This window comes from Seriola dumerili, unplaced genomic scaffold (genome assembly GCF_002260705.1).
Source record: "Seriola dumerili isolate Sdu_G_001 unplaced genomic scaffold, Sdu_1.0 BDQW01000193.1, whole genome shotgun sequence".
Lineage (NCBI taxonomy): Eukaryota > Metazoa > Chordata > Actinopteri > Carangiformes > Carangidae > Seriola > Seriola dumerili.
The window spans coordinates 804061-815607 of record NW_019174448.1 but is presented as its reverse complement, the minus strand read 5'-3'; the positions used below and the strand labels follow the sequence as shown (position 1 = coordinate 815607).

Genomic DNA, 11547 nt, shown 5'->3' with positions numbered 1-11547 from the left:
GATGAAGACATGAGGATAAACAGTGGCGGGAGAAATCGGAGCGTGGAGATTTGACTTTTTCCATTCCAGTTACCTTCCACACGAGGATAACTCACACGATCCATTCCTTCCCACGAACGGACCAGTCTCCTCTTCACCTGGAACAACAGGCGGTAAACTCTCCTCCAGTGCAAAAGGGAAGTTGTGTTTCAATGGGTGTTTGCGAGTGAGTGAGTGTATAGACTGAGGAAAACAGGAGGAGAGAGTTGTTGTTTTGGCTGCATGTGTTGGTTTTTTGTGTGACATTTAGTTTTATGTGAAAAGGCTTTGAAGGAACAACAACAACAACAACAACAAAAACAACAAAAACAACAACAACAACAACAACAAAAAAACTATCTACAGGCGCAGGAATCTACAGTCATGTTGGGGTAGACTTTGAGCACCACGTTCTTGTCCTCGTCGAAGAAGAGGATGCTGAGGGAAGACATCTTCTCTGGGACGCAGCACGGCTCGGGGATGCCCGGGACGACACCCACTGCCCGTACTATGCTCTGGATGGTGGCGTGGTTCGACGGCTTCAGAGCCTAAAAGCAAAGGGACAAAAGATTTACTAAACTATATCAAAGATTTAAGTTTAAAATGTACCCAGAAAAGAATATGATACAAGCATGCACTTTATTAGTGATTGTTTTCCATATTGGACTTGATGGGAAGGTTTTTTTTTAACAGCTTGGGTTTTATTTTGAAAGTTCATTCTTCTCACTACCACTCAGGTCACAGAATGCGCCATTATTTAGAAAAGAAAAAAGAAATTGAATGGCATTATTTTTAACCTAAATGTTCATTGTTCAATGTTTTTAAGTTCTCGGTTCTATTTTTGAGCTGCTGTACTTGCCGTAGTTGTAAATGCAGGTAGTTTTGTTGTAAAATGAGGGGTTATTACAGATGTTTCAGGTACACTCAAAACTTTTGGTTTTACCTCCGAATAAAGTGTTAATCTGGATAAACTGCTGGCGTGTTTCCAACCTGTCTGATCATCTGACAGCTCATTTGACTTTGTTGTATTTATCTGGGCAGTCACCTTTGCGAGTACAGTTTTATTATAACCAGTGAAATGATGGACAAATGCATGAAATTAAGACGCAAGTTAAAATATACTAGAATTTGCATCATACAACAGCATCTATCTTTTGGATCCCGCAGTAAACAACTTTCACAGTTCATTTGTCAGTTAGTGCACCTATCATTTAACGCAACAATCAACAGCTGCAGGTGGATCAAAGTCTGAGCGGTAGCTCGCAGTTCCCACACATGAGCATCACCTGATCAGTTGCTTCGTGTCTTAGCAGGATCCAGTAAGTGACAGGGCTCTTCCCACACGTTGCAGAGCGCCCTTTAATAGCAGCTATTTAGCAGCTTCTAAAGCTTTGACCTGACAAAGGAGAAGCGACATCACAGGATCACAGGCCTGTCTGACTGAGCAGCAAACCTTCAGGAGAGGGAGGGGAGGGGACGGGACGGGAGGGGAGGTTGCCTTAGGCCCTAGGCCCTACTTCTGGGACTAATTACATCAACTACAAAGGCCGGTGACTCCGAGGTAATGAATTAAGTGGATGGAACTCGTGCATTCCGGCCATGTTTAAAATACCTGTGATGTTATCTTGTCACCAGGGGGCCATGAGCTACAAGAGGGAGCTGATGTTTAACAATCACTGCTTTGCGAGAGATCTGTCAAATGTGTAAAAACCCACGTGTTATGTTTCCTGCATCTGAAGAAGAAACATTCGGTTTGCTTGAGTTGTTTCCTTCAAGCTCATTGCTCATAAAGTTTTACTGATTTTTTGATGCGGAGATCATTCACCTGCTCTTCAGGAAGTTTTGATTACATCATCTGGAGTTTGACCGCTTTAACTGCATGTTTAGTGCGGCAGGCCTTCACCTTGGACTAATAATCTTTTATTAAATTGTATAAATTTAGCTCTGATGCATATCTTCAAAGACTTATTGATCTTAATTCCTACGATGTACTGCAGGAGATGAAAGAACTTCTACCACTGTGTCTAGTTTATCTTGGCGGCCGAAGATTAAAGCAAATGGCATACATTTCTGTCAGTGGTATTATCATCTATAATATAAGACAGATAGGCCTCGGGCACTTCTGATGTAAATGTTTTCCGTATTAACATAATACAGAGCAGCAACAGCAACAGTAAACGAGGGACTGATAGATCAGAATAGCCTCTTCTATTTACATAATGTTTACCATACTGCATGAGGAAACACACAAAATAAAATGAAGCCTTTTGGTCAACAACTCCCGCCCTACAATTTATAATCCGTTGGTCAAACCAGTTTACAACAAGTGTTGGACCAAGGCCTGAAGTATAACCCAGGAACCTTTTCCCAGTGTCAACGTGCTGCCCATTATTACAAGCTGTAGCATACAGTAATTTTTCCCTCCTGTTTCATGTGAATAAAGTTTAGAGGCCCGAAATTCCAAAAATAAACCCAATACTGGTGGAACATCCGCAGAAATAAACAGAATTTAGTGTAGATTTACTGCGTTGACTGATTGCTCCTGATCTTGCGACCCCCTAAAGTTTGTCTCGTGGCATCCGGAACCACTACGGGACTCTGAGTCTCACCTTTGGCATGGGGAACTGGCAGGACCCTGAGCAGTAGTAGGCGTCAAACGACTTAGGCGATATAATCCATTCGCTCCATCCGATGTCAGCAAAGTCCACTTTCAGGTACCTCCGCGCGCAGTTCCTGGGCTCGTTCCACTGCTTCTTTCGCGCCTTTTTAATCGTCTGCTCGTCGAACTGCAGCAGGGGCATCTTGTGCCGCTGGTTTTTGCGAGACTTTTTCCTCGGCCGGCGGGCCTGCTTGTTTTCAAAAGGTTCATATGGACTCGTCTCGTCCCACCCGGTCGTCTCGTAAGGATACTCGGGCCCGGGAAGTTCATTGTTCTGCAACGGGAGCAGAACGTTCACCGAGCGCTTGTGTCTGGGATGTGGCTGTTCTTGTTCAGTGTTGTTTCGCTCACGCAGTCCCAGTTTATGGAAGGGGTGAGAAACGGAGCCCTCCCCTCCCACTGAATGGTGTCTCTGGAGGGTGGCTACCACGCTCTCTGGTTCTGAAATGGCAGAGTCATTGGCGTAGACCAGGATGTAGGGTGAGCGGTCCGACAGGAGCTTCTTCCAGGGCTGGGGCCCTTGCGAAGCCACATCGATACCAATGAGCAGCTCGTCGTGGTGCTTGGCCTGGTTGACCACGCGAGTCACGTCCTTCCACTGCCAAGATATGAAGTCCCTGTAGAGGGTGGACACGTTGATCCGAACATGTCCGAGAGTCCTCATCTTGTTATCCACTGAGGCAAAACTCCAGATGACCATGTGGATGTGGCTGTGCCTCCGGGGCCCGTGGCGGCTGCAGCTTTTGGACCTGGAGCAGCCCTGGGTGCTGTTTTGAAGGTCTCCGATGTAATAATGAAGAGTGGCCGACAGAACGTCTTCTGACTTGGTGAGGGAGGTGAGGTTGAAAATCTGCAGCTGCTTCTTGTTGATAGTACCTGTGCATATAATGAGTATAATCAGAACACAGTTGTAGAAAACAGTTTCAAAATGTAATTATGGTCTTCCCTGTATTGACGTAAAACTGTACCTGCCACGCAGATACAGTTGGTTTTATTATCCCTGGTTCTGAGATACAGTTTGTGTCTCTAAGATTGTTTAAAAAAATTGAACATAAACATCTTTTTTCCAGAAACAGCATCCTCATTATTACTGAGGACAATCCACACTGTTAACAGCTTTAAGATGGACTCTTTCCTCTGAGGACGGTAGTTTCAGGGAAGATTGTTCACAGTGAATCATCCCAAGTAACCAGGACAATGTTTCTGGAAAGACACTTTGTTTTAAATAATATTCCAGTGCTTTAAGCAACACCATTTAAATTCCTCTCATGTTCATTGTAATGGGGGTGGAGGCCGAAACCTCAAGATATCTCAGAACCTGGCCAAATAAAACCAGAACCATCTGCCTGGCTTGATACCATTAGGGGTAAGTGAAAAAAACATGTTAGTAATTTGGGTGAACTGACCCTTTATATGCCGTGATATACAGCTACCAGGCGATAGGAGGCAGTATAATCTAACAAACTTTGACCCTCAGTAGAGAGCGGTCGTCTTTAACAGTGTCCTGGTGATAATAACACAGCGAAGCCTCCGAGTCATTTAGAGCTTATAAGATTAAAGTTATTATAATAGTTAAAGGAGAAAACACTTGTAAAAGCATTTCAATGCAGAAGCTCACTGCGGAGGGGACACACTCTCTGTGCGGTAACAGGCAGGCTGGGCAGCTGCCAGATGTTGGCTCGAGGGAAAATCTGTCTAGACTATCTGACAGTAAAATCTCAAGGCGTGAAAACAAATGTGGCGGCAAACAATTTTGAGCTATACGCGGAGATCTGGTGCGAAATCTCTGCCTCTGGCGCGGGGAAGAGGTAACAGGTTGATCACATTTCCACGACTGGATCAACAGGTGGATTTCAGTTTCAGCTCAGCGAACTCGCACGTGAACGGCACTAATATCCACCAGTTTTATTTTTTTTGTCGATTATTTTGTTTGTTTTAAAGCAAAAATCAGGATTACAAAGATTTACCTGCTGAAACGTGTGGATGGTTTTTTAAATGTTTGTAAATTGCGCACACGCTCCATTAAAAAAATACGCTCGTTGCACTTGTAATGTGCGTATAATTCTAACTGAGTAAGACAGAAGGACACGCTACCAGATCCAGTTTACATTTCCATTATTAATATAATGAGACATGTTCGTATTATCTTTATACACTGGTAGAAATCCGCGCTGTAAACGTGCGTAAAACTTTGGATACATACCCCAGTGCGCTTTGAAACTGCGGACAGTGTTTCCGTCCTTGAAGGGAAATCCAGCCCGGTTGTACTTCGCGTAAAGCATCTGCATGTGTTCCGTCATTGTATCCTGTAAAAGCAGATCCTGGTCTTCCTTCGCCGGGTGTTTTTTATCCACCGAATGCGTAAAATCCACCTTTCGTCTCTCGGGGATATTGTCTGTCTTCAGCATCGCGCAGTATCCAACGCACAGATAACTCCATCCGTAAAGCAGCACGACCACAAACCGAGAGTAGAGAGCCATGCTTGAGCCAAAGCGAAGGTAGAAACGGGGGAAAATAACGGTTGAGGAAAACTTAGCACGTTTCCAGAAGTGGTCCCTATCTCCAAAAAGACATACCATCACCTGAGGAACAGTCCTCTGTGTGAAAATGATACCATCACCTCTGACACCAGTCACAGCGAGAGAGGAAGGTGGGCAGGGGGGGAAAAAGAAGAAAATAAGAGCGTTATCCAAGTTGTCTCTCTGCTTGTGATAAGTTGCAGGTCTAAACGTGCAACAGGCAGTGGATGATAAAAGTCCAGCAGCGCGCAGGAGAACTAAAGCTGCACAAACACCGACGCTCTTGGTTTTTGTATCCGAGCTCTGAGCTGATTTCGGGACCAGCAGTCAACCGTGCCCCCGTCTCAGCTTTCATTGAAGGTAAAGCATGTTGTGCTTGGTATTATAGGGCTTGTGGGACCAGCTGGGTATTCCTCTCTCTCTCTCTCTCTCTCTCTCTCTCTCTGTGTGTGTGTGTGTGTGTGTGTGAGAGAGAGAGAGAGAGAGAGAGAGAGAGAGAGAGAGAGAGAGAGAGAGAGAGAGAGAGAGAGAGAGAGAGAGAGAGAGAGAGGGAGAGAGAGAGAGTTTCCTGTTCAGGATACTTTTACGCACATTCAGCCTGGGGACAAATTATCTCATGTTATCAGGGGCTGGAGGAGGTTGTTTTGTCAGTTGATTCGAGACGGATTTTTCAAAATATTTTCATTAAAGGACATTCCATCGATCTGTTGAACTGATTTCCACACCTAAACTGCTGCGGCAGAGGAGCAGCCCCCTCCGTGCTTAATTTGTGCTCCGCAGAGCTGTGCGTCTGGGCCGCGCTGCTGAATGAAGCGGCTTATTGGCGGCATTAAAGGCTCTCTCCCCTATTTAGTTTTGTTCAATGGAGTTAAGCACACACATCCTGTACCATCACGGTCCGATCCGGATGCTGTACTGTCCCCACTCCCCACCCCCCCCACCCAAAACAGCCCATCCAGGCGGGGTTTAAACACCCCACCCAGCCGACTTCCACCCCCCGCCACTGGGTTTCTCTTTCAGGGGCACCCGGGAGGAAATGATTAGGGCATTTCCCCGCCCTTGGACATCTGATGGCAATAATATTAGCATGCCATGTCCTTCATAGCAGTCAACACGCTGCACGCATTTAACCCTTGCAACTGGGAGGAGACGGGCAGCACGGCATCAGTATAAACAACAGCAGTGACGTCAGCTGGGGGCAACTCAAAACAATCAATCCATAATCAGTGCAGTTTTCTTCATCTTCTTCTTCTTCTTTCTAATTTATATTTACAATAAAGTATGACGTCATAACTGCTGTAACATTATAGATCTAAAGTTATTAGATCTGTTTTCATCCAGAGAGTTTAACTGAGGGCAGAAATGAGATGATTTGTATGAGTTCACATTGTCATATTGCATAATATAACATGGATAGGTTTACAGGCTACGGATGTCAGCTGATGACTGATTGTTGTCAATAACAGAAAACAGTAAAATGAAGGAAGAGAAGTTAAACCGCCGTCCGTCTTCATGAGTGTCAGGATGAGTTTGAGGCCTGTTGATCAGCCCGGAGGTCTGGTTCGTCCTGTGGAGGAACTAATCCGTTAACTGCACTGAAAGCACTCGTCACTCATCATGAATCATATTTCTTGCTCGTAGGCTGATGTTTTAAATCTTGACAAGAACTTTCCAGCACTATGCACTTTTTTTTTTCTTTTTATGAATGGAACAAACCACATGACGAGACTGGAACTAGAACATTTGTTGAGTTGAGTTTAAACGGTCTCCTATTAAAAGAAGGCTGTGGTTGTGAATGCACAGAAATGTACCTCAACTTGTGTTTTTCTATTTGTTTTTATTTTTTTTAGTCTACTGTTGATGCCATCTTGGAAACTGCAAAGAAGTTTTCCCGTTGGCTTTGGTTTGAAGAGGGGTGACGAATGGCATAGTGGCCTACCTGCACACACCTCGGGACCTGATCATCCCCGGCTGGGTCGCCCAGGTGAGGGTGTCTGACGTTCAGACCTGAAACACCTGACGACCCCGGGGTTTATCACTAACGATGTGTCCAGGTTGCTCCTCGAGCTGCGTCATAGAACTAGTAAAGAATGAAAATAAAACAACATAATTTGTTCTAACAAGAACAAGTTTATTGAATTAACTCTTCAGTGTTATTGCTCCATATTTTACATCAGGTTTAACATGCTAGACCTTGTGATTCAGACTTCATCCATTGCATTGTCTGGGCATTGTTATCAGAAACTCATAGTATGAATTTTAACCATATTGTTTCCATCACATTTGGTTTAATGGAGAACTTCACTATTTTGTTTTTTCGTCCATCTAAAGCCACTAATGAAATGTCAAACACTTAAAGACGCCTCAGAGTTTAGAGACACCGGAACAGTGTGAATGCGACTGAATAGTGGCTCAGTTTAGTCTGAATCCACCTCTTTACCTCATGTTGTGTATATTAGGGGCAAGTCAGGCCTCAAACTAATAAAACCACGCTTCAGTTGAAACCCCAACAGCTTAAAAGCCCAGTAAAAGAAATGAAGAGGGATATAAGCATTTAAATTAGACTTTATTGTGAAATCATTAGTTTACAGACACATGATCTGTCTGGGTGCAGTTCCAGTAACTTGTTTTCTTCCTTTTCTTTTTTTTTTTTTTAGCTTTGGTCTTCCACAGAGGTAAGGCACATAAAAAGTGGCCTGAGTGATGCACATGCTTGTCTGTCAGTCCACCAGTATTTTTACATTTCATGTGCACATCTGCTGTTTTGATTGGTGGGTGTTTGGAGCGGCCGATGCCACTTTTCAGGGGAGCAGCGGAGCGTGCCGTTCCGTCACTATCACCAGGCCACATGAATGAGCTGCGGCCTGTAAACCTTTAAACAGCTGTGGACCAGGGCGAAATGTCCATTTGCCACCCGGCCGGTTTCAGCTCTTAACTTCCAACAGAACACAAAGCAGAGAGTAAGACAGTCAGGTGGACGGTTCATTGGTTGCGACAGACTTCGCCTTGAGGTTAAATCTGGGCTTCTTACAAAGAGGTCGAGGAAGAGATGACATTCCCAACACAATCCTTCTGTCAGATCTGAATGTGTTTCTAATCCTCGTCGGTCCAGTTTGTTTTGTTGAAACAACAGCAAAGACAAACCAGTTCTTTCAGAGTCCTTTTTAACATGAGAAGACAATTAAAAAAATATATTCGAAGACATCAAAAACAAGACAACCCAGTCACTCAAGTTAATTTTTTTTAACTCCTTAAGACTTCAACCAACTTCAACCCCACAATTCACATCTTTAAAAAAAACAAAAAAAAACAAACAAAATTAAAACCAAAAACCAAAAAAACAGAAACCACTAACTAAGAAAACCCAAAACCAGACCCCCATCCCTCAAACCCCTGCTTTTAGAGAACCAGAACCCATATCCTTGTGTCACACTACACATATTGTTTCAATGAGGCCACCGGGGTCCGATTCAGTCCAAACAGACAAACAGATGCAGCCAGTGGAAGGCTGCTCCGGTATCAGAGACGTCAGAGGTTTTTCAAGGAAAGAACTAATATGTTTAAAACGTGTAACTTTCAGAAATACAGCACAAAGGAAGCAGGGGACATGAGTACAAGGGCATATTAAATATGGCTGCCACTGTGTCAGTTTAAAGGAATAGTTCAGTGTGTTTAGCAGCAGGTAGGAGACAGTTAGCTTAGCTAGCCTAGCGCTGTTTAAAGGTTAAAAAAAAAAAAAAAAGAAGAAACAAACTGCCACAAAGTTTGTTGTGTGAATGCATTAAACAAGCGAGATATAAAATGTTAATTAATGAGCTTCAGAGTTGCTGGTAGTTGGATTTACCTTTTGCAGAGGCTAGCTGTTTCCTCTCGTTTCCTGCCTTTATGCTAAGCTAAGTTAATTTTCATATTCACTGTAAACCAGTGGCGCCTTAATGCGCAGGCTAACTGGGCCTCCAACCAACCAGAGGCCTCATGATACATGAGCCTAATTATTTTGTATCATGAGGCCTCTGGTTGGTTGGAGGCCCGACCGGGACAGGTTTGTCATCATCGTACGAAATGCTCCACCGTACTTATACTGGATTCCAGTAAAGGTGCGAACCTCCACAGCCCTGGGGTCTACATTAATGTTAATGCGCCCCTGGTGCAGATTTCTAACTCTCGGAAAGCAAAAAAACCTATTTCCCCCCCAAAAATTTCAAACTATTCTTTTAAGACTTTTGTTTTTCCATTGAAAGGTGAATTTGTTTTCCGTTCATCATCATAAGAAAAGAGATTTTTTGCAACTGAACATTGACACTGGACTCTGTTGAGCATCTTCATTTTACAGCGTTGTGGGGAGCCATTGTAAAAAGTGGGACAAGTACATTACTGACTCAGAAGTCTACAGAAAATTGATTTATGAACAAATAACTAAGGTCCTGTAATTTGCTTGCTTATAAACACAGATAATGTTACTGGAACAGATTCCTACCATGTGCTTCAATAACAAAAGCTAAAAATTTCAATCCACTAATTAAAAGGGAATCAGCTGCTAAATGTCCTCTGTACTTCCTAAATCATTTCTAAAGAAGCAGAGCTGCAGAGTTGTCTTCCATTAAAAAATGTCAGAGTGAATGACTAATATGTAAATGATAGAGCACTTTGATGTCCTGTAAAGTGTGCCCTGCATCTGGGAACATGCGGAATGCTTTAAGCCCATTACCCATTCTTCCAGTCCAACTGGAGCTACCGCAGCCTGGGGGAGGACATAAAAGCAACCCCCATCATCTTTCAAAGCTCTTACGCCTTTAATTTGTTTAGACAAACAGCCCAAAACATGCCAGGCCAAACCATGGAACGAGCCCGGGGTCCCCGAGCAGGTTCCTGCCCCTAACTAAGACTGCTGCTCAGGGAATGTCAAACAAACTGCGCCGAACTGGGCCTCGCTCTTCACTCTGCAGCATGGAATTAAAAAAAAAAAGAAATTGGTGCCAAGTGTAGAATACGATTGTTTGTAGTAGTAATAGGACTATAATGTCACAAATCTGAGGTTATTTGTGAGGAAACATCCAAGTTGTCACACTATAGTCCACCCACTTCTTCCTCTGGGAATCCTCAGTTTAAAGTCTTTTTGTTTTTTACTGCAGCACCTCCACCCAGATGGCATGCATGATATGAGGGGAACAGTTTGTAAATGATGGTGCAACTACAGCAACTCGGTCAAATTAGAGGCTTCCAGTGCTCTCCAATATGTGCCATATGTATGAACGTGTCAGCAGCAGCAGCGGCGGCGGAGGTAGCAGCAGCAGCGGCAGCGGCGTCTGAAGCTCAGACTGTCCTGATGTTGTGGTCGTAGATGACGACATGGACGTAGAGGTCCGACTGCAGGAATGTCCTGTTGGAGTCCTCACCGGGTCCAGACTGGAACCCAGCACAGAGGTAGAGCAGTTACGAGGGCTTGTTTGGACAGTGTTAGCTATAGTGCATAATGGTGCATTCAGACTAAATGCAAAGTGAATTTCCACTTTGCTTCATCCGTGTAAATTGGTGTTTTCGCCGTGTTTATTCATCAGTCTGGACTTGGACGGATCTCAAAACCGTAACGAAACATCAAGTCCTTTGCTTTTTTTTTGCTCTTAATAGGAAAGTGTTTGCTCAGGCGAACGTTTTCAGGCCACGTGGATGCTTCGGCTCACGGCGCCGCTTGTGCCTTTTCCGTTGACTTTACATTTACATTTACACTTCCTGTAAAAATTGCTTCGCTTTCAGTCTGAACACACCATGATGGAAGGTTCGTTAAAGAAGCATTCAGCAAATTTTGACCATGATAGCGCCGTGTCTCTAAAGCAATTACACTCCTAATACGGTCGCTAGCTCAAACATGCTTCTCTGGGCTGCATGGAAGGTGGTCTTTTCTTCAACGTAGCCTCCTGACAGCCGTTAATTCAACCAATTAGCTTACTTATTCATAGTTGAGATGTTGGAAGTGTGCGTATCAGCTCCAATCCGAGTCTCTACCACCTGCAGATATTTGCAAAGATATTTACGTGTATCTTCTTCAGATAGTAGCTGCTAGCTAGTCCGGCTTATAAACAAGCTAGTCGCTAACTTTTTCTCTCTGTCATTTAGTGCTGGACAGGGAGCGTACAACACCTCTCCCATTACACAGAATAATTAGATTCAAAGGTAATATAAATAAAAATATCTCTTAATACAGGTTTAAAATGTGAAGGCTGCCACAGATAGAGTGTGTTAGCAATTAAACCAAACCGCAGATATCCAGAACACATCTCTTTATAATAACAGGTACATTAAAGGGGAGGCGACTGTAACTGTTCATTTTCCAAAGATGTTTTGTGTTACTTT

The 11547-nt window shown here is 43.8% G+C and overlaps 2 protein-coding genes across 2 annotated transcripts in view; both read right to left on the bottom strand.

The window, feature by feature from the left end:
* Positions 1–284: 284 nt before the first annotated feature.
* On the bottom strand, positions 285–5157 carry bmp3 (bone morphogenetic protein 3). The gene is made up of 3 exons (XM_022753770.1): positions 4881–5157; positions 2628–3553; positions 285–566 (listed from the first exon to the last, which is right to left on the bottom strand). The coding sequence occupies exons 1-3, from the start codon at positions 5155–5157 to the stop codon at positions 375–377; spliced, it is 1395 nt and encodes a 464-aa protein (XP_022609491.1). The 3' UTR covers positions 285–374.
* A 5352-nt stretch (positions 5158–10509) lies between these two features.
* The window catches only part of cunh4orf22 (chromosome unknown C4orf22 homolog), a 74278-nt gene continuing 73240 nt past the window's right edge, over positions 10510–11547 (bottom strand). The window contains exon 6 of the mRNA XM_022753766.1: positions 10510–10602. Coding sequence (XP_022609487.1) covers positions 10510–10602 — 93 coding nt within the window. The remainder of the gene's footprint in view (positions 10603–11547) is intronic.

Excerpts from the sequence above, each read along its gene's own strand:
- bmp3 (XM_022753770.1), bottom strand. The coding sequence starts at position 5,157 with ATGGCTCTCTACTCTCGGTTTGTGGTCGTGCTGCTTTACGGATGGAGT. Across the intron at positions 3,554-4,880 it reads CAGTTTCAAAGCGCACTGGG|GTACTATCAACAAGAAGCAG; the intron begins GTATGTATCCAA and ends TTATATGCACAG. Across the intron at positions 567-2,627 it reads GCCAGTTCCCCATGCCAAAG|GCTCTGAAGCCGTCGAACCA; the intron begins GTGAGACTCAGA and ends CTTTGCTTTTAG.